Source organism: Ambystoma mexicanum, chromosome 11 (assembly GCF_040938575.1).
Source record: "Ambystoma mexicanum isolate Mex_15411 chromosome 11, UKY_AmexF1_1, whole genome shotgun sequence".
Classification (NCBI taxonomy): domain Eukaryota; kingdom Metazoa; phylum Chordata; class Amphibia; order Caudata; family Ambystomatidae; genus Ambystoma; species Ambystoma mexicanum.
Genome location: NC_090934.1, coordinates 17979664 through 18002353, shown reverse-complemented (window position 1 = coordinate 18002353; position 22690 = coordinate 17979664). Strand labels below are relative to the sequence as shown.

General features: G+C 52.1%; 1 protein-coding gene across 1 annotated transcript in view; it reads left to right on the top strand.

Moving 5' to 3' along the window:
* The first annotated feature begins 737 nt into the window (after window positions 1-737).
* Window positions 738-22690, top strand: part of BMP8A (bone morphogenetic protein 8a) — a 227877-nt gene continuing 205924 nt past the window's right edge. Inside the window, exon 1 of the mRNA XM_069622415.1 lies at window positions 738-2469. Coding sequence (XP_069478516.1) covers window positions 2076-2469 — 394 coding nt within the window. The 5' untranslated portion in view covers window positions 738-2075. The remainder of the gene's footprint in view (window positions 2470-22690) is intronic.

Sequence of the window (22690 nt, the reverse complement as noted above, 5' to 3'; positions counted from 1 at the left end):
CATCCCCCGAAAGTCAGACCTGGTGCCTTTTACAATATCCGGCCCCCTCAGACACTGAGGGCTGTATCCTGCCCCGTCAGACACCGACGGCTTCCCCATGACTTTAGAGGCCGCCCCTCAGACACCGACCCTCAGACGCCGAGGTCTTCTCCATCCCCCGAAAGTCAGACCTGGTGCCTTTTACAATATCCGGCCCCCTCAGACACTGAGGGCTGTATCCTGCCCCGTCAGACACCGACGGCTTCCCCATGACTTTAGAGGCCGCCCCTCAGACACCGACCCTCAGACGCCGAGGTCTTCTCCATCCCCCGAAAGTCAGACCTGGCGCCCTTTACAATATCCGGCCCCGCCAGACACCAAGAGCTATATCCCGTTCCGCCAAACAGCGGGGGTTGTATCCTGACCCGCCAGACACCCAGGACTATGTCCTGCCCAGACATTCGGGGCTTTCCCCCATTTCCTGAGCGGCAGACACGGAGCCCGGCGTGCCGATGCACTCCCCATCCCAGAGAAGCATGTCCCGGTTCCCGGCCCAATCGCCTGCCTCAGTGGAGTCTTTCCCGTCAGACCCCGAGAGGTTTCCCATCCCCGAGAGGCGCTCCAGTTCCCTGCGCCGGGAGTGGTAAGTGAACACCTAAAATCAAGAGGGGGCGGGGGGGGGGGGGCTGGAGGAGCAGCACCGCAGGCGGGGTAACAGGAGGGAGGACAGCGGGTAGCAGCACCCAGGACTACACTCTGCTCCAGCACAGCACTCTGGCCACGACCTGCTAGGGAACCGCACCCTGCGCTCCAGCGCAGCACTCTGGCCAGGAGCGGCACTCTACCAAGACCTGCACCAGAACTGCACACTGCTCAGGGGCTGTACCCTGCCCAGGACCCGCTCCAGCACTGCACCCTGGTCAGGAGCTGAACTCTGCTCCAGCGCAGCACTCTGGCCAGGAGCGGCACTCACTCTGTCACAGCACTGCAAACTGCACGGGAGCTGTACTCTGCCCGGGACCCACTCCAGCACTGCACCCATCCAGGACTAGCACTCTGCCCGGGCACTGCACTCCACCCAGGACGAGCACTCTGCCCGGGCACTGCACTCCACCCAGGACCAGCACTCTGCCCGGGCACTGCACCACACCCAGGACCAGCACTCTGTCCGAGCACTGCACCTCACCCAGGACCAGCACTCCGCCCCAGCACTCCAGCACTGTCTGCAGTCCTCCTGCGTTCTTGAACACTGCACACTTCCCGTGACCGTCACTGCACCCACCCAGAAGCTCAGAAGTGTGGGGCAGGGCTGCGCCCTGACCTGCCATCTCCTCGGGACCTGTCTTCCTTCCCCTGCGTATGCCAGGCGCCGCCCGCTGGGGCCCAGGACCTGCACTCTCCCATAGCCCTGCACTCTCCCATAGCCCTGCACTCTCCCAAAGCTCTGCACTCTCCCTTAGCTCTGTACTCTCCCATAGACCTGCACTCTCCATTAGCTCTGCACTCTCCCATAGACCTGCACTCTCCATTAGCTCTGCACTCTCCCATAGCCCTGCACTCTCTGCACTCTCCAATAGCCCTGAACTCTCCTATAGCCCTGCACTCTCCCATAGCCCTGCACTCTCCCAAAGCCCTGCACTCTCCCATAGCCCTGCACTCTTCTCTTGCGCTCTTTCCCGGGACCTGTCTCTAGCGCTGCATTCTGCGCCCAGCACTACACTTCCCTGATCAGCATTTCTCGTTGTCCGCCATTAGCAATCCCCTGTCCCACCCCCCGGCTGGTTCGCGGATCTTTGGCGCCAGGTACGGACTTCTAAGGTTCGCGGAGTCCGGTCCTTTCCCGGAAGCCCACACAGGTGACCCTCTGACCCCCCCCCCCTGTCCTCCACTTCAGTTTATTTTTTGACACAACTCCTCGATGCGCGGGTCTGAATGGCCGCCTTGTAGGTGGTGGCGGGGCCTGGCGTCTGCCCCAGCCCCCCCTGGCTCCTTCAGGGCGGAATAGTGCTGCCTCTGTGCTGTTGGGAGAGGCGCTTTGGTGAGGACTGGCCCGGCTTCTCGAGTCTTGGCTGCAGGTGCAGAGACGGGGGGGCCCCATGGGCTGCTCTCGGGGCCACCTCTGGGCCCTGGCCTGGGCCCTCGGGCTCCTGTGGGACACGGCCACTGGAAGCTTCATGAGGAACCACGTCCACTCGAGTTTCATCCAGCGGCGGCTGAGTGGCCGCGAGAGGCGGGACATGCAGCGTGAGATCCTGTCCATCCTGGGGCTGCCCGGGCGGCCGCGGCCCGGGGCCGGAGCCAAGCTGCCTTCCTCTGCCCCCCTCTTCATGCTGGACCTGTACCATGCCATGGCCAGCGAGGAGGAGGAGGAGGGGGAGGATGGGCCGCAGGGGGTCTCCCGCCCAGTGCTGACCAGCCTCAGCACCCAGACCCCCCCTCTGGGCGCAGTCATCAGCCAGGCGGACACGGTCATGAGCTTCGTCAACATGGGTGAGTGGCACCAGGCGCAGCTGGCATTGCCTGGGGCATAGGGGAAGGCTCGAGACAGCTGGGCCAAGGAAGGGTTGGCAACAAGGGTCAGACCTCAGAGCAAAGCTTCAGAGTGATGGGTCAAGAAAGGATGGGAAAAGATGGGTCAGAGCAAAGCTTGAGAGTGATGGGTCAAGAAAGGATTGAAAGGAGTAGGTCAGAGCAAAGGTTGAGAGCGAAGGGTCAAGAAAGAGTTGAAAGGAGTAGGTCAGAGCAAAGGTTGAGAGCGACGGGTCAAGAAAGGGTTGAAAGGAGTAGGTCAGAGCAAAGGTTGGGAGCGACGGGTCAAGAAAGGGTTGAAAGGAGTAGGTCAGAGCAAAGCTTGGGAGCGATGGGTCAAGAAAGGGTTGGAAAAGAGGGGTCAGAACAAAGCTTGAGAGCATGGGTCAAGAAAGGGTTAGAAAAGGTGGGTCAGAGCAAAGCTTGAGAGCGATGGGTCAAGAAAGGGTTAGAAAAGGTGGGTCAGAGCAAAGCTTGGGAGCGATGGGTCAAGAAAGGGTTGGAAAAGATGGGTCAGAACAAAGCTTGGGAGCGATGGGTCAAGAAAGGGTTGAAAGGAGTAGGTCAGAGCAAAGCTTGAGAGTGATGGGTCAAGAAAGGATTGGAAAAGATGGGTCAGAAGAGCATGGGTCAAGAAAGGATTGGAAAAGATGGGTCAGAGCAACGCTTGAGAGCGATGGGTCAAGAAAGGATTGGAAAAGATGGGTCAGAGCAACGCTTGAGAGCGATGGGTCAAGAAAGGATTGGAAAAGATGGGTCAGAGCAAAGCTTGAGAGCGATGGGTCAAGAAAGGGTTGAAAGGAGTAGATCAGAGCAAAGCTTGAGAGCGACGGGTCAAGAAAGGATTGGAAAAGATGGGTCAGAGCAAAGCTTGGGAGTGATGGGTCAAGAAAGGGTTGAAAGGAGTAGGTCAGAGCAAAGCTTGAGAGCGACAGGTCAAGAAAGGATTGGAAAAGATGGGTCAGAGCAACGCTTGAGAGTGATGGGTCAAGAAAGGATTGGAAAAGATGGGTCAGAGCAAAGCTTCAGAGTGATGGGTCAAGAAAGGATTGGAAAAGATGGGTCAGAGCAAAGCTTGAGAGCGATGGGTCAAGAAAGGATTGGAAAAGATGGGTCAGAGCAAAGCTTGAGAGCGATGGGTCAAGAAAGGGTTGGAAGGAGTAGGTCAGAGCAAAGCTTGAGAGCGACGGGTCAAGAAAGGATTGGAAAAGATGGGTCAGAACAAAGCTTGAGAGCATGGGTCAAGAAAGGATTGGAAAAGATGGGTCAGAGCAAAGCTTGAGAGCGATGGGTCAAGAAAGGGTTGGAAGGAGTAGATCAGAGCAAAGCTTGAGAGCGATGGGTCAAGAAAGGATTGGAAAAGATGGGTCAGAACAAAGCTTGAGAGCGATGCGTCAAGAAAGGGTTGGAAGGAGTAGATCAGAGCAAAGCTTGAGAGTGACAGGTCAAGAAAGAGTTGAAAGGAGTAGGTCAGAGCAAAGCTTGAGAGCGACGGGTCAAGAAAGGGTTGAAAGGAGTAGGTCAGAGCAAAGCTTGGGAGCGATGGGTCAAGAAAGGGTTGGAAAAGAGGGGTCAGAACAAAGCTTGAGAGCGATGGGTCAAGAAAGGGTTGAAAGGAGTAGGTCAGAGCAAAGCTTGAGAGAGAAGGGTCAAGAAAGGGTTGAAAGGAGTAGGTCAGAGCAAAGCTTGAGAGTGACGGGTCAAGAAAGGATTGGAAAAGAGGGGACAGAACAAAGCTTGAGAGCGATGGGTCAGGAAAGAATTGCAAAAGATGGGTCAGAGCAAAGCTTGAGAGCGATGGGTCAAGAAAGGATTGGAAAAGATGGGTCAGAGCAACGCTTGAGAGCGATGGGTCAAGAAAGGATTGGAAAAGATGGGTCAGAGCAACGCTTGAGAGCGATGGGTCAAGAAAGGGTTGAAAGGAGTAGGTCAGAGCAAAGCTTGAGAGCGACGGGTCAAGAAAGGATTGGAAAAGAGGGGTCAGAACAAAGCTTGAGAGCGATGGGTCAGGAAAGAATTGCAAACGATGGGTCAGAGCAACGCTTGAGAGCGATGGGTCAAGAAAGGATTGGAAAAGATGGGTCAGAGCAAAGCTTGAGAGCGATGGGTCAAGAAAGGGTTGAAAGGAGTAGGTCAGAGCAAAGCTTGAGAGCGACGGGTCAAGAAAGGATTGGAAAAGATGGGTCAGAGCAAAGCTTGGGAGCGATGGGTCAAGAAAGGGTTGAAAGGAGTAGGTCAGAGCAAAGCCTGAGAGCGACGGGTCAAGAAAGGGTTGAAAGGAGTAAGTCAGAGCAAAGCCTGAGAGCGACGGGTCAAGAAAGGGTTGAAAGAAGTAGTGTCTATAAATTCTTACGATGCCATGTGCAGAAAGTCTTATTTAAGTAAGAACTGGTCAATTGAGCGATCAATCTGTGGCAGATACAAGTGTATAAAAAAGTCATTTAAGAAGAAATCCTGTATGAACGACTGGGAAGCCTCTATCAATCACCTAAGTGGCCTTAAAAAGGATTCTTTCCTTGAAGGTATTGTGTATAGCTGCTGTACCCCAGAGCTGTATTTGTTGAAGTGTCCTCGTCCTGATGTGCAGAGATTTCGACTTTTGATGCATACTGACCAATTAATTACCTGTAAGAGCCACCCATGGAAAGTGGCAGCCATACCGGAGACAGTGCAACATGTGCTTACATTATGTCCAAAACTGGAGGCCCTTTACAGGGCTCGTTACTGTTGTTATTATCACCACTTTGAATGGGCAGCGACTACCCACTTCTGGAACATGTGTCTTAATTCTTCCTCTGAAGTTTTGATTATCGCATTATACGATGTTTGGACTGTGGTGCACCGTTTCTTTGAGTGCTTTAGTGGCAAACAATATTTAAACAAATGGAGAATGGGTGATGATGTTTGGAATAAATTATTCTAACTACAATGAAGTAATTAATTGAAAAACAACCAAATGTCTTAACATGAAAATCATAGGAATTTCCAGCTTATATGAATTAGAAGTCTTGTATATTAGTACTGATGTGTATATTTATATATGATGAATTTTATCTTTTTTTCTTCTGTTGTTAATGATTGTAAATCTATTTTTGTATGTAGTGTTGTAAAAGTTCTTCATGGACAAAAATACAACAATAAATAAATAAATAAATAAAAAGAAAGAAGTAGGTCAGAGCAAAGCATCAGAGTGATGGCTCAAGAAAGGGTTCAAAGAAGTAGGTCAGAGCAAAGCATCAGAGTGATGGCTCAAGAAAGGGTTCAAAGAAGTAGGTCAGAGCAAAGCATCAGAGTGATGGCTCAAGAAAGGGTTCAAAGAAGTAGGTCAGAGCAAAGCATCAGAGTGATGGCTCAAGAAAGGGTTCAAAGAAGTAGGTCAGAGCAAAGCATCAGAGTGATGGCTCAAGAAAGGGTTCAAAGAAGTAGGTCAGAGCAATGTTTGAGAGCAATGGCTCAAGAAAGGGTTCAAAGAAGTAGGTCAGAGCAATGTTTGAGAGCAATGGCTCAAGAAAGGGTTCAAAGAAGTAGGTCAGAGCAAAGCTTCAGAGCGATGGCTCAAGAAAGGGTTCAAAGAAGTAGGTCAGAGCAATGTTTGAGAGCAATGGGCCAAGAAAGGGTTCAAAGAAGTAGGTCAGAGCAAAGTTTGAGAGCAATGGGCCAAGAAAGGGTTCAAAGAAGTAGGTCAGAGCAAAGTTTGAGAGCAATGGGCCAAGAAAGGGTTCAAAGAAGTAGGTCAGAGCAAAGTTTGAGAGCAATGGGCCAAGAAAGGGTTCAAAGAAGTAGGTCAGAGCAAAGTTTGAGAGCAATGGGCCAAGAAAGAGTTGAAAGAAGTAGGTCAGAGCAAAGCTTGAGAGCGATGGGGCAAGAAAGAGTTGAAAGACCTAGGTCAGAGCAAAGCATCAGAGTGATGGCTCAAGAAAGGGTTCAAAGAAGTAGGTCAGAGCAAAGCATCAGAGTGATGGCTCAAGAAAGGGTTCAAAGAAGTAGGTCAGAGCAAAGCATCAGAGTGATGGCTCAAGAAAGGGTTCAAAGAAGTAGGTCAGAGCAATGTTTGAGAGCAATGGCTCAAGAAAGGGTTCAAAGAAGTAGGTCAGAGCAATGTTTGAGAGCAATGGCTCAAGAAAGGGTTCAAAGAAGTAGGTCAGAGCAAAGCTTCAGAGCGATGGCTCAAGAAAGGGTTCAAAGAAGTAGGTCAGAGCAATGTTTGAGAGCAATGGGCCAAGAAAGGGTTCAAAGAAGTAGGTCAGAGCAAAGTTTGAGAGCAATGGGCCAAGAAAGGGTTCAAAGAAGTAGGTCAGAGCAAAGTTTGAGAGCAATGGGCCAAGAAAGGGTTCAAAGAAGTAGGTCAGAGCAAAGTTTGAGAGCAATGGGCCAAGAAAGGGTTCAAAGAAGTAGGTCAGAGCAAAGTTTGAGAGCAATGGGCCAAGAAAGAGTTGAAAGAAGTAGGTCAGAGCAAAGCTTGAGAGCGATGGGGCAAGAAAGAGTTGAAAGACCTAGGTCAGAGCAAAGCATCAGAGTGATGGCTCAAGAAAGGGTTGAAAGACCTAGGTCAGAGCAAAGCATCAGAGTGATGGCTCAAGAAAGGGTTGAAAGACCTAGGTCAGAGCAAAGCATCAGAGTGATGGCTCAAGAAAGGTCAAAAGTAGGTCAAAGAAGTAGGTCAGAGCAATGCTTGAGAGCAATGGGCCAAGAAAGGGTTGAAAGAAGTAGGTCAGAGCAAAGCTTGAGAGTGACGAGTCAAGAAAGGGTTGAAAGAAGTAGGTCAGAGCAAAGCATCAGAGTGATGGCTCAAGAAAGGGTTCAAAGAAGTAGGTCAGAGCAATGTTTGAGAGCAATGGGCCAAGAAAGGGTTGAAAGAAGTAGGTCAGAGCAAAGCTTGAGAGCGACGAGTCAAGAAAGGGTTGAAAGAAGTAGGTCAGAGCAAAGCTTGAGAGCGACGAGTCAAGAAAGGGTTGAAAGAAGTAGGTCAGAGCAAAGCTTGAGAGCGACGAGTCAAGAAAGGGTTCAAAGAAGTAGGTCAGAGCAATGTTTGAGAGCAATGGGTCAAGAAAGAGTTGAAAGAAGTAGGTCAGAACAAAGCTTGAGAGCGATGGGGCAAGAAAGAGTTGAAAGAAGTATGTCAGAGCAAAGCATCAGAGTGATGGCTCAAGAAAGGGTTCAAAGAAGTAGGTCAGAGCAAAGTTTGAGAGCAATGGGCCAAGAAAGAGTTGAAAGAAGTAGGTCAGAGCAAAGCTTGAGAGCGACGAGTCAAGAAAGGGTTGAAAGAAGTAGGTCAGAGCAAAGTTTGAGAGCAATGGGCCAAGAAAGGGTTCAAAGAAGTAGGTAAGAGCAATGTTTGAGAGCAGTGGGCCAAGAAAGAGTTGAAAGAAGTAGGTCAGAACAAAGCTTGAGAGCGATGGGGCAAGAAAGAGTTGAAAGAAGTAGGTCAGAGCAAAGCTTGAGAGCGACGAGTCAAGAAAGGGTTGAAAGAAGTAGGTCAGAGCAAAGCATCAGATTGGTGGCTCAAAGGGTTCAAAGAAGTAGGTCAGAGCAAAGTTTGAGAGCAATGGGCCAAGAAAGGGTTCAAAGAAGTAGGTCAGAGCAATGTTTGAGAGCAATGGGCCAAGAAAGAGTTGAAAGAAGTAGGTCAGAACAAAGCTTGAGAGCGATGGGGCAAGACAGAATTGAAAGAAGGTCAGAGCAAAGCTTGAGAGCGACGAGTCAAGAAAGGGTTCAAAGAAGTAGGTCAGAGCAAAGTTTGAGAGCAATGGGCCAAGAAAGGGTTGAAAGAAGTAGGTCAGAGCAAAGCTCGAGAGCGATGGGCCAAGAAAGAGTTGAAAGAAGTAGGTTAGAACAAAGCTTGAGAGCGATGGGCCAAGAAAGAGTTGAAAGAAGTAGGTCAGAGCAAAGCTTGAGAGCGACGGGTCAAGAAAGGGTTCAAAGAAGTAGGTCAGAGCAAAGTTTGAGAGCAATGGGCCGAGAAAGGGTTGAAAGAAGTAGGTCAGAGCAAACCTTGAGAGCGATGGGCCAAGAAAGAGTTGAAAGATGTAGGTCAGAACAAAGCTTGAGAGTGATAGGGCAAGAAAGAGTTGGAAGAAGTAGGTCAGAGCAAAGCTTGAGAGCGACGAGTCAAGAAAGGGTTCAAAGAAGTAGGTCAGAGCAAAGTTTGAGAGCAATGGGCCAAGAAAGGGTTGAAAGAAGTAGGTCAGAGCAAAGCTTGAGAGCGATGGGCCAAGAAAGAGTTGAAAGAAGTAGGTTAGAACAAAGCTTGAGAGCGATGGGCCAAGAAAGAGTTGAAAGAAGTAGGTCAGAGCAAAGCTTGAGAGCGACGGGTCAAGAAAGAGTTCAAAGAAGTAGGTCAGAGCAAAGTTTGAGAGCAATGGGCCGAGAAAGGGTTGAAAGAAGTAGGTCAGAGCAAACCTTGAGAGCGATGGGCCAAGAAAGAGTTGAAAGATGTAGGTCAGAACAAAGCTTGAGAGCGATGGGGCAAGAAAGAGTTGGAAGAAGTAGGTCAGAGCAAAGCTTGAGAGCGATGAGTCAAGAAAGGGTTCAAAGAAGTAGGTCAGAGCAAAGTTTGAGAGCAATGGGCCAAGAAAGGGTTGAAAGAAGTAGGTCAGAGCAAAGCTTGAGAGCGATGGGCCAAGAAAGAGTTGAAAAAAGTAGGTTAGAACAAAGCTTGAGAGCGATGGGCCAAGAAAGAGTTGAAAGAAGTAGGTCAGAGCAAAGCTTGAGAGCGACGGGTCAAGAAAGGGTTCAAAGAAGTAGGTCAGAGCAAAGTTTGAGAGCAATGGGCCGAGAAAGGGTTGAAAGAAGTAGGTCAGAGCAAACCTTGAGAGAGATGGGCCAAGAAAGAGTTGAAAGATGTAGGTCAGAGCAAAGCTTGAGAGCGATGGGTCAAGAAAGAGTGAAAGAAGTAGGTCAGAGCAAAGCTTGAGAGTGATGGGTCAAGGAGGAGTTAAATGGGATTGGTTGATACAAAGCTTGACAGAGAGTGCTTAAAAAGGGTTTGGAAAGATGGGCTATAGCAAAGCTTCAGAAAAATAAATCGGGAGAAGTGTTGGAAGCAATGGTTAAAAGAGCTAGACTTGAGAGAGATGGGCCAAGGAAGGATTGGAAGAGATGGGTGAGAGCAAAGCTTGAGGGCAATGACTAAGGGAAGTGAGTGGTCAGTGAAAAGCTTGAGTGATCGGTAGAGGAAAGGTAGACAGACATAGATAGAGGTGGGTCAGGAGGAGTTGACAGTGGGTAAGAGATGATTTTTAGAAAAGCTTGAGGGACATGGGTCAGGTTAAGGTTTGGAAGCAATGGTTAGGAGAGGTAGGCTTGAGAGAAATGGTTCAAGGATGGGCTGCAAGAGTTGGGTCAGTACAAAGCTTGAGAGAGATGTACCAAGGAAGGATTGGAAGAAATGGACGTTAGGTTATTTGTTTGTTTATAGTGCTCCGTGGTCAGAAACCAGCTTCCAGGCACAGGGCTGCTCTTCCGTATCCATTGGCCGCCAGTGAATGCTGATGACTCTGGGCCCTCGTGAAAGGTTTATTTGTTGGTAGACAGTGGACTATGTAGCCCCTAGCTGCCACCCTGGCAGAGTGGCCTGGGCACTAGGGATGCAGAGCTTGTATGTCCTGTTGCATGTGGGGTGGGCAGCCAAGCGTTGGATCCCACAGGGAGGGCTCTCCAGGTGAAGACGAGGGCCTCTCACGTGGACGATGCGGATCAAGCCCGCACCAGAGCCTGATGGTCAGGGCTCCAGTGCCGGGAGAGTGAGGGGAAGGGCCGCCTGAGCCGGCTTCCTGTGGCACGCGGTACCCATGTCTCACTGGCCAGTGCCCAGGGTGTACACAGCACACAGGGAAGCATTGAATGCAGCCGCTATCAGTTGTTAGAGCCTCCGTTTCAAGCTTGCTGATTGGCCAGGGGAAAGCATTGGCGGCGGGCCTCTGCTGTGGTTGGGGTCTGGATTCTACAATTACTGACTGTTGCCTGTCCAATTGGCACGTGAGTCGGGGACTGGCCTTGGCTGCTCGCATCTACACGCGCCTATAAGCAGAGTAAGCTCGTCGGGGCGCTTCCTCACCCGTTTGCCCTCCAGCAATGGACCTTTTTTGGCAGCGTTTGGTACTTGACCCTAATTATGAGCTCTTTTTTGTCTCACAGATACTAGCAGTTGCCGGCCTTCAGCCCAGGCGGGTCCCTCCTCCAGACGGTTCTAGTTTGGGTTCGAGCGCTTGGCATGAGACAGTAAAAACACACTGGCTTTGCCAATGCTTGTTTCCATTGTGCTCCGCGTTTTCACGAGGCCGTGCAGATAGCTGGAAGGGAATGTCTTATGCACCACGCTGCTGCCGACAGAATTTCTCAACTGTTTAAAATCACATATACCAGCCAATTTGGTTCTTCTATGAACTAAAGACCAAACGCATGGTGAAGGCGCCATGCACCCTGCCTGTGTGGCGCCCCTGGGCTGTGGCTTCACTGCGGCCCCGTGTCCAGGCCCGGCATCCGTAGATGGCCTGGGTAATTCCGCGAAGGGACCCGACTTATTTATTTATTTTAATTCCTATATTGTTCAGCACGATCATGGGCCTCAGTGCACACAAACAAACATACAAGGTAAACACAGTATAATCATGAGAAAAACAGCAAAAACAGGAGCTGGAAGAGATTTCCAATCGGAGGGTGAGTTAAGGAAATTGTTACAGTTTGCCAGGAAGATAGGGAGATGACTGTGACCACAGCCAATGAGTATAGAGCCCCCGGGGGCTTGCGTACAACACTCTCCCAACATGATCCTAGGCAGGACCTTCAGATCCCATCCTCTGGCAATCCCTGGTCCAATTCTTTCATGAAGCCAGGCCAACACCTTGATCCCCAGTGCCGGGTGCAGACTTCACAGGTGGCAATACCTCTTTGGGTGCAGACCTTGCTGGTGGCAATACCTCTCTGGGTGTAGACTTTTCTGCTGGCAATACCTCTCTGGGTGAAGACTTCGCTGGTGGCAATAGCCCTCTGGGTGCACACTTCTCTGGTGGCAATAGCTCTCTGTGTGCACACTTCACTGGTGGCAATACCTTTCTGGGCTCCGACTTCGCTGGATGCAATACCTCTCTCGGTGCACACTTCACTGGTGGCAATACCTCTCCGGGTGCAGATTTCGCTGGTGGGAATACCTCTCCGGGTGCAGACTTCGCTGGTGGCAATACATCTGTGATTTCAGACTATGCTGGTGGCAATACCTCTCTGGGGCAAGACTTCACTGGTGGCAATACCTCTCTGAGTGGAGATGTCACTGGTGGCAATACATCTTTGGGTGCAGAACTTGCTGGTGGCAATATCTCTCTTGGTGCAGACTTCGCTGGTGGCAATACCTCTCTGGGTGCATACTTCGCTGGTGGCAATACCTCTCTGGGTTTAGACTTCGCTGGTGGCAATACCTCTCTGGGCTCCGACTTTGCTGGTGGCAATACATCTCTCGGTGCACACTTCACTGGTGGCAATACCTCTCCGGGTGCAGACTTCGCTGGTGGCAATACATCTTTGGGTGCAGACTTCTCTGGAGGCAATACCTCTCTGGGTTCAGACTTCGTTGGTGGAAATACCTCTCTGGGTGCAGACTTCGCTGGTGGCAATCCCTCTCTGGGTGCAGTCTACGCTGGTGGCAATACCTCTCTGGGTGTAGACTTTGCTGGTGGCAATACATCTCTGATTTCAGACTACGCTGGTGGCAATACCTCTCTGGGACAAGACTTCACTGGTGGCAATACCTCTCTGAGTGCAGATGTCGCTGGTGGCAATACATCTTTGGGTGCAGACCTTGCTGGTGGCAATACCTCTCTGGTGGTAGACTTTGCTGCTGGCAATACCCCTCTGGGTGCAGACTTCTCTGGTGGCAATACCCCTCTGGGTGCAGACTTCTCTGGTGACAATACCTCTCTAAGTGCATACGTCTCTGGTGGCAATACCTCTCTGGGCTCCGACTACTTCGCTGGATGCAATACCTCTCTGGGTGCACACTTCACTGGTGGCAATACCTCTTGGGGTGCAGACTTCGCTGGTGGCAATAGCTCTCTGGGTGCAGACTTCTCTGGAGGCATTTCCTCTCTGGGTGCAGACTTCACTGGTGGCATTTCCTCTCTGGGTGCAGTCTACGCTGGTGGCAATACCTCGCTGGGTGTAGACTTCGCTGGTGGCAATACCTCTTTGGGTGCAGACTTCGCTGGCGGCAATACCCCTCTGGGCACATACTTCGCAGGTGGCAATACCTCTCTGGGTGCAGACTGCGCTGGTGGCAATACCTCTCTGGGTGGAGACTTCGCTGGTGGCAATACCTCTCTGGGTACAGACTACGCTGGTGGCAATACCTCTCTGGGCTCCGATTTCGCTCGTGGCAATATCTCTCTGGGTGCAGACTTCGCTGGTGGGAATACCTCTCTGGGTGCAGACTTTGCTGGTGGCAATACCTCTCTGGGTTTAGACTTCGCTGGTGGCAATACCTCTCTGGGCTCCGACTTTGCTGGTGGCAATACATCTTTGGGTGCAGACTTCTCTGGAGGCAATACCTCTCTCGGTGCACACTTCACTGGTGGCAATACCTCTCCGGGTGCAGACTTCGCTGGTGGCAATACATCTTTGGGTGCAGACTTCTCTGGAGGCAATACCTCTCTCGGTGCACACTTCACTGGTGGCAATACCTCTCCGGGTGCAGACTTCGCTGGTGGCAATACCCCTCTGGGTGCACACTTCTCTGGTGGCAATAGCTCTCTGGGTGCACACTTCATTGGTGGCAATACCTTTCTGGGCTCCGACTTCGCTGGATGCAATACCTCTCTCGGTGCACACTTCACTGGTGGCAATACCTCTCCGGGTGCAGATTTCGCTGGTGGGAATACCTCTCCGGGTGCAGACTTCGCTGGTGGCAATACATCTGTGATTTCAGACTATGCTGGTGGCAATACCTCTCTGGGGCAAGACTTCACTGGTGGCAATACCTCTCTGAGTGGAGATGTCACTGGTGGCAATACATCTTTGGGTGCAGACCTTGCTGGTGGCAATATCTCTTTTGGTGCAGACTTCGCTGGTGGCAATACCTCTCTGGGTGCATACTTCGCTGGTGGCAATACCTCTCTGGGTTTAGACTTCGCTGGTGGCAATAGCTCTCTGGGCTCCGACTTCGCTGGTGGCAATGCATCGCTCGGTGCACACTTCACTGGTGGCAATACCTCTCCGGGTGCAGACTTCGCTGGTGGCAATACATCTTTGGGTGCAGACTTCTCTGGAGGCAATACCTCTCTGGGTTCAGACTTCGTTGGTGGAAATACCTCTCTGGGTGCAGACTTCGCTGGTGGCAATACCTCTCTGGTTGCAGTCTACGCTGGTGGCAATACCTCTCTGGGTGTAGACTTTGCTGGTGGCAATACATCTCTGATTTCAGACTACGCTGGTGGCAATACCTCTCTGGGACAAGACTTCACTGGGGGCAATACCTCTCTGAGTGCAGATGTCGCTGGTGGCAATACATCTTTGGGTGCAGACCTTGCTGGTGGCAATACCGCGCTGGTGGTAGACTTTGCAGCTGGCAATACCCCTCTGGGTGCAGACTTCTCTGGTGGCAATACCTCTCTAAGTGCATACTTCTCTGGTGGCAATACCTCTCTGGGCTCCGACTACTTCGCTTGATGCAATACCTCTCTGGGTGCACACTTCACTGGTGGCAATACCTCTTGGGGTGCAGACTTCGCTGGTGGCAATAGCTCTCTGGGTGCAGACTTCTCTGGAGGCATTTCCTCTCTGGGTGCAGACTTCACTGGTGGCATTTCCTCTCTGGGTGCAGTCTACGCTGCTGGCAATACCTCGCTGGGTGTACACTTCGCTGGTGGCAATACCTCTTTGGGTGCAGACTTTGCTGGAGGCAATACCCCTCTGTGCACATACTTCGCAGGTGGCAATACCTCTCTGGGTGTAGGCTTCACTGGTGGCAATACCTCTCTGGGTGCAGACTACGCTGGTGGCAATACCTCTCTGGGTGCAGACTTCGCTGGTGGCAATACCTCTCTGGGTACAGACTACGCTGGTGGCAATACCTCTCTGGGCTCCGATTTCGCTGGTGGCAATATCTCTCTGGGTGCAGATTTCGCTGGTGGCAATACCTCTCTGGGTGCAGACTTCGCTGGTGGCAATACCTCTCTGGGTTTAGACTTTGCTGGTGGCAATACCTCTCTGGGCTCCGACTTCGCTGGTGGCAATACATCTTTGGGTGCAGACTTCTCTGGAGGCAATACCTCTCTGGGTGCAGACTTCGCTGGTGGCAATACCTCTCTGGGTGCAGTCTACGCTGGTGGCAATACCTCTCTGGATGTAGACTTCGCTGGTGGCAGTACCTCTCTGGGTGTAGACTTCGCTGGTGGCAATACCCCTCTGGGTGCAGACTTCTCTGGTGGCAATACCTCTCTGATTTCAGACTACGCTGGTGGCAATACCTCTCTGAGTGCAGATTTCGCTGGTGGCAATACCTCTCTGGATGTAGACTTCACTGGTGGCAATACCTCTCTGGTTTCAGACTACGCTGGTGGCAATACCTCTCTGGGACAAGACTTCACTGGTGGCAGTACCTCTCTGAGTGCAGATGTCGCTGGTGGCAATACATCTTTGGGTGCAGACCTCGCTGGTGGCAATACCTCTCTGGGTGTAGACTTTGCTTCTGGCAATACCCCTCTGGGTGCAGACTTCTCTGGTGACAATACCTCTCTAAGTGCAGACTTCTCTGGTGGCAATACCTCTCTGGGCTCCAACTACTTCGCTGGATGCAATACCTCTCTGGGTGCACACTTCACTGGTGGCAATACCTCTTGGGGTGCAGACTTCGCTGGTGACAGTAGCTCTCTGGGTGCAGACTTCTCTGGAGGCAATACTTCTCTGGGTGAAGACTTTGCTGGTGGCATTTCCTCTCTGGGTGCAGACTTCGCTGGTGGCATTTCCTCTCTGGGTGCAGTCTACGCTGGTGGCAATACCTCTCTGGGTGTAGACTTCGCTGGTGGCAATACCTCTCTGGGTGCAGACTTCGCTGGCGGCAATACCCCTCTGGGCACATACTTCGCAGGTGGCAATACCTCTCTGGGTGCAGACTACGCTGGTGGCAATACCTCTCTGGGCACATACTTCGCAGGTGGCAATACCTCTCTGGGTGCAGACTTCTCTGGTGGCAATATCTCTCTGGGTGCAGACTTCGCTGGTGGCAATACCTCTCTGGATGCAGACTTCGCTGGTGGCAATACCTCTCTGGGTTTAAACTTCGCTGGTGGCAATACCTCTCTGGGCTCCGACTTCGCTGGTGGCAATACATCATTGGGTGTAGACTACGTTGGTGGCAATACCTCTCTTGGCTCCTATTCTGCTGGTGGCAATACATCTTTGGGTGCAGACCTTGCTGGTGGCAATACCTCTCTGGGTGTAGACTTTGCTGCTGGCAATACCCCTCTGGGTGCAGACTTCTCTGGTGGCAATACCCCTCTGGGTGCAGACTTCTCTGGTGGCAATACCTCTCTGGGCTCTGACTTCGCTGGATGCAATACCTCTCTGGGTGCACACTTCACTGGTGGCAATACCTCTTGGGGTGCAGACTTCTCTGGAGGCAATACCTCTCTGTGTTTAGACTTCGCTGGTGGGAATACCTCTCTGGGTTCAGACTTCGCTGGTGGGAATACCTCTCTGTGTTCAGACTTCTCTGGTGGCAATACATCTCTGGGTGTAGGCTTCTCTGGTGGCAATACCTCTCTGGGTGCAGACTTTGCTGGTGGCAATACCTCTCTGGGTGTAGGCTTCGCTGGTGGCAATACATCTCTGGGTGCAGACTTCTCTGGTGGCAGTACCTCTCTGGGTGCAGGCTTCTCTGGTGGCAATACCTCTCTGGGTGGAGATTTTCGCTGGTGGCAATACCTCCATGGTTACCGACTTCGCTGGTGGGAATACCTCTCTTTGTTCAGACTTCGCTGGTGGCAATACATCTCTGGGTGTAGGCTTCGCTGGTGGCAATACCTCTCTGGGTTCAGACTTCTCTGGTGGCAATACCTCTCTGGGTGCAGACTTTGCTGGTGGCAATAACTCTCTGGGTGCAGACTTTGCTGGTGGCACTGCATTGGTGATTATAATGTTTCTTGGATCTAGAACCAGCTCTCTTAGTGACTTGTCTGCAATACGCGGCATATCAGATGTCCCGGGTCGAGCAGATCTAAAAGGGCGGGGTTTAAGTTTGGTGCAGACCCAGTAACAGCTCACAAGGAGGCCTGGCCCGGATCTGGATCCAGCAGAACCAGCCCCCTCTGAGCTGGCCTGTCTGAACCACCAACAGCGGATGCTGACAGAGAAGCGTCAGAGGATTGTAGCACCTCTCCCACGGTGGCGCCTTGAAACCTATCAAACATAGTGCCTTTATTAGGGGCTGGTTAGTCCAAGTCATTAGAAGGGAGGTTCGCCCATTCAGTCTAGGCCACAGCAGCCCAGGAATGCCCTGCGAATCTATTGGCATGTAGGTGCATCTTATGCTCCTGGTTTCCCCCATTTAGTGTTGACCCGATATAAGGTCCACATACAATATGCTTCTGCATTTTTTGTGCTTTTTCAACTATGAAAGCCCAAGATGTTTTTATGAATAGAATTTACGGATTTAATGTTTTTTAAAAATAGTTTTGATACTAATAACATGTGTTATACTGCATTTGCGGTATTGTTCTGTTAATTACTGCATTCCCTCACAGCCGTTCACTTGAAGTTGGGTTCAATCTATTCACAGTGTATTTCCGCCTGACCCACATTTTCTTGGTTTAATGCATTTTATACCCCCCATGGTTAAACATGAAGTCTTTACAGCATTCTTAGCGGTGTCCTCGCGGTGGCAGAAAAGACGACCGCATATCCTCGGGGTCTGTGATGTCTGCCAAGACCTTTGACTGGCACTGGGTCTTTTCTCCTCTGCTTGTCGTGGCGACTCGAGCACTCATCTGCTTGGAGTCGGAGCGACTTGAGCACTCGTCTGCTTGGAGTCGTAGCGACTAGAGCACTCGTCTGCTTGGAGTCGTAGCAACTCGAGCACTCGTCTGCTTGGAGTCGTAGGGACACGGGCACTCATCTGCTTGGAGTTATAGCGACTCGAGCACTCATCTGCTTGGAGTCGTAGGGATTCGAGCACTCATCTGCTTGGAGTCGGAGCGACTTGAGCACTCGTCTGCTTGGAGTCGTAGGGATTCGAGCACTCATCTGCTTGGAGTCGGAGCGACTTGAGCACTCGTCTGCTTGGAGTCGTAGCGACTAGAGCACTCATCTGCTTGGAGTCGTAGGGACACGGGCACTCATCTACTTGGAGTTATAGCGACTCGAGCACTCATCTGCTTGGAGTCGTAGGGACTTGAGCACTCATCTGCTTGGAGTCGTAGAGATTCGAGCACTCATCTGCTTGGAGTCGGAGCGACTTGAGCACTCGTCTGCTTGGAGTCGTAGCGACTAGAGCACTCGTCTGCTTGGAGTTGTAGCAACTCGAGCACTCATCTGCTTGGAGTCATGGAGTCGTAGGGACTCGAGCACTCATCTGCTTGGAGTCATGGAGTCGTAGGGACTCGAGCACTCATCTGCTTGGAGTCGTAGGGACTTGAGCACTCATCTGCTTGGAGTCGTAGGGACACGGGCACTCATCTACTTGGAGTTATAGCGACTCGAGCACTCATCTGCTTGGAGTCGTAGGGACTTGAGCACTCATCTGCTTGGAGTCGTAGAGATTCGAGTACTCATCTGCTTGGAGTCGGAGCGACTTGAGCACTCGTCTGCTTGGAGTCGTAGCGACTAGAGCACTCGTCTGCTTGGAGTTGTAGCAACTCGAGCACTCTTCTGCTTGGAGTCGTAGCGACTCGAGCACTCATCTGCTTGGAGTCATGGAGTCGTAGGGACTCGAGCACTCATCTGCTTGGAGTCGTAGGGACTTGAGCACTCATCTGCTTGGAGTCGTAGGGACACGGGCACTCATCTGCTTGGAGTTATAGCGACTCGAGCACTCATCTGCTTGGAGTCGTAGGGACTCGAGCACTCATCTGCTTGGAGTCGTAGGGATTCGAGCACTCATCTGCTTGGAGTCGGAGCGACTTGAGCACTCGTCTGCTTGGAGTCGTAGCGACTAGAGCACTCATCTGCTTGGAGTCGTAGGGACTTGAGCACTCATCTGCTTGGAGTCGTAGAGATTCGAGCACTCATCTGCTTGGAGTCGGAGCGACTTGAGCACTCGTCTGCTTGGAGTCGTAGCGACTAGAGCACTCGTCTGCTTGGAGTTGTAGCAACTCGAGCACTCATCTGCTTGGAGTCATGGAGTCGTAGGGACTCGAGCACTCATCTGCTTGGAGTCATGGAGTCGTAGGGACTCGAGCACTCATCTGCTTGGAGTCGTAGGGACTTGAGCACTCATCTGCTTGGAGTCGTAGGGACACGGGCACTCATCTACTTGGAGTTATAGCGACTCGAGCACTCATCTGCTTGGAGTCGTAGGGACTTGAGCACTCATCTGCTTGGAGTCGTAGAGATTCGAGTACTCATCTGCTTGGAGTCGGAGCGACTTGAGCACTCGTCTGCTTGGAGTCGTAGCGACTAGAGCACTCGTCTGCTTGGAGTTGTAGCAACTCGAGCACTCTTCTGCTTGGAGTCGTAGCGACTCGAGCACTCATCTGCTTGGAGTCATGGAGTCGTAGGGACTCGAGCACTCATCTGCTTGGAGTCGTAGGGACTTGAGCACTCATCTGCTTGGAGTCGTAGGGACACGGGCACTCATCTGCTTGGAGTTATAGCGACTCGAGCACTCATCTGCTTGGAGTCGTAGGGACTCGAGCACTCATCTGCTTGGAGTCGTAGGGATTCGAGCACTCATCTGCTTGGAGTCGGAGCGACTTGAGCACTCGTCTGCTTGGAGTCGTAGCGACTAGAGCACTCATCTGCTTGGAGTCGTAGGGACACGGGCACTCATCTACTTGGAGTTATAGCGACTCGAGCACTCATCTGCTTGGAGTCGTAGGGACTTGAGCACTCATCTGCTTGGAGTCGTAGAGATTCGAGCACTCATCTGCTTGGAGTCGGAGCGACTTGAGCACTCGTCTGCTTGGAGTCGTAGCGACTAGAGCACTCGTCTGCTTGGAGTTGTAGCAACTCGAGCACTCATCTGCTTGGAGTCATGGAGTCGTAGGGACTCGAGCACTCATCTGCTTGGAGTCATGGAGTCGTAGGGACTCGAGCACTCATCTGCTTGGAGTCGTAGGGACTTGAGCACTCATCTGCTTGGAGTCGTAGGGACACGGGCACTCATCTACTTGGAGTTATAGCGACTCGAGCACTCATCTGCTTGGAGTCGTAGGGACTTGAGCACTCATCTGCTTGGAGTCGTAGAGATTCGAGTACTCATCTGCTTGGAGTCGGAGCGACTTGAGCACTCGTCTGCTTGGAGTCGTAGCGACTAGAGCACTCGTCTGCTTGGAGTTGTAGCAACTCGAGCACTCTTCTGCTTGGAGTCGTAGCGACTCGAGCACTCATCTGCTTGGAGTCATGGAGTCGTAGGGACTCGAGCACTCATCTGCTTGGAGTCGTAGGGACTTGAGCACTCATCTGCTTGGAGTCGTAGGGACACGGGCACTCATCTGCTTGGAGTTATAGCGACTCGAGCACTCATCTGCTTGGAGTCGTAGGGACTCGAGCACTCATCTGCTTGGAGTCGTAGGGATTCGAGCACTCATCTGCTTGGAGTCGGAGCGACTTGAGCACTCGTCTGCTTGGAGTCGTAGCGACTAGAGCACTCATCTGCTTGGAGTTGTAGCAACTCGAGCACTCTTCTGCTTGGAGTCGTAGCGACTCGAGCACTCATCTGCTTGGAGTCATGGAGTCGTAGGGACTCGAGCACTCATCTGCTTGGAGTCGTAGGGACTTGAGCATTCATCTGCTTGGAGTCGTAGGGACACGGGCACTCATCTGCTTGGAGTTATAGCGACTCGAGCACTCATCTGCTTGGAGTCGTAGGGACTTGAGCACTCATCTGCTTGGAGTCGTAGAGATTCGAGTACTCATCTGCTTGGAGTCGGAGCGACTTGAGCACTCGTCTGCTTGGAGTCGTAGCGACTAGAGCACTCGTCTGCTTGGAGTTGTAGCAACTCGAGCACTCTTCTGCTTGGAGTCGTAGCGACTCGAGCACTCATCTGCTTGGAGTCATGGAGTCGTAGGGACTCGAGCACTCATCTGCTTGGAGTCGTAGGGACTTGAGCACTCATCTGCTTGGAGTCATAGGGACACGGGCACTCATCTGCTTGGAGTTATAGCGACTCGAGCACTCATCTGCTTGGAGTCGTAGGGACTCGAGCACTCATCTGCTTGGAGTCGTAGGGATTCGAGCACTCATCTGCTTGGAGTCGGAGCGACTTGAGCACTCGTCTGCTTGGAGTCATAGCGACTAGAGCACTCATCTGCTTGGAGTTGTAGCAACTCGAGCACTCTTCTGCTTGGAGTCGTAGCGACTCGAGCACTCATCTGCTTGGAGTCATGGAGTCGTAGGGACTCGAGCACTCATCTGCTTGGAGTCGTAGGGACTTGAGCACTCATCTGCTTGGAGTCGTAGGGACACGGGCACTCATATGCTTGGAGTTATAGCGACTCGAGCACTCATCTGCTTGGAGTCGTAGGGACTCGAGCACTCATCTGCTTGGAGTCGTAGGGACTCGAGCACTCATCTGCTTGGAGTCGTAGGGATTCGAGCACTCATCTGCTTGGAGTCGGAGCGACTTGAGCACTCGTCTGCTTGGAGTCGTAGCGACTAGAGCACTCGTCTGCTTGGAGTTGTAGCAACTCGAGCACTCTTCTGCTTGGAGTCGTAGCGACTCGAGCACTCATCTGCTTGGAGTCATGGAGTCGTAGGGACTCGAGCACTCATCTGTTTGGAGTCGTAGGGACTTGAGCACTCATCTGCTTGGAGTCGTAGGGACACGGGCACTCATCTGCTTGGAGTTATAGCGACTCGAGCACTCATCTGCTTGGAGTCGTAGGGACTCGAGCACTCATTTGCTTGGAGTCGTAGGGATTCGAGCACTCATCTGCTTGGAGTCGGAGCGACTTGAGCACTCGTCTGCTTGGAGTCGTAGCGACTAGAGCACTCGTCTGCTTAGAGTTGTAGCAACTCGAGCACTCTTCTGCTTGGAGTCGTAGCGACTCGAGCACTCATCTGCTTGGAGTCATGGAGTCGTAGGGACTCGAGCACTCATCTGCTTGGAGTCGTAGGGACTTGAGCACTCATCTGCTTGGAGTCGTAGGGACACGGGCACTCATCTGCTTGGAGTTATAGCGACTCGAGCACTCATCTGCTTGGAGTCGTAGGGACTCGAGCACTCATCTGCTTGGAGTCGTAGCGACTCGCGCACTCATCTGCTTGGAGTCGTGGCGACTCGAGCACTCATCTGCTTGGAGTCGGAGCGACTTGAGCACTCGTCTGCTTGGAGTCGTAGCGACTAGAGCACTCGTCTGCTTGGAGTTGTAGCAACTCGAGCACTCTTCTGCTTGGAGTCGTAGCGACTCGAGCACTCATCTGCTTGGAGTCATGGAGTAGTAGGGACTCAAGCACTCATCTGCTTGGAGTCGTAGGGACTTGAGCACTCATCTGCTTGGAGTCGTAGGGACACGGGCACTCATCTGCTTGGAGTTATAGCGACTCGAGCACTCATCTGCTTGGAGTCGTAGGGACTCGAGCACTCATCTGCTTGGAGTCGTAGCGACTCGCGCACTCATCTGCTTGGAGCCGCTATGTTGGGTGTGTTGTCACAGGTTCCAATTGCACCGCTCAATGCCCTGTTGCTGTGGTGTTCCTGAGGTGGAACCTTGCAGCTTGCCACATAGCCCCGGCCGGCATGGGGAGGACCTTGCCTCCACTTTGGGAAGAGTGGTGAAAGGCAGGGCAGCCGGCAAACATCGAAGGGGGCTTGGCACAGCCCCCTCTGCTGACTGCGAGTGGAGGCTTCCTCTGCAATAAGTACCATGGGTGCGAAACACTGGATGGATGTTCTCAACCAGCTTTTTAAAGAAACCAAAACCATGGCAGGCGAGTTAGGGTGCACCCAGGGTCTGCCATGGATGGGAGAGCTGCTTTCATGTTTGCAAGGTGTTCCTTGTATGTGAACTGAAGGAGGAAGCAAGCACCCAATGTCAT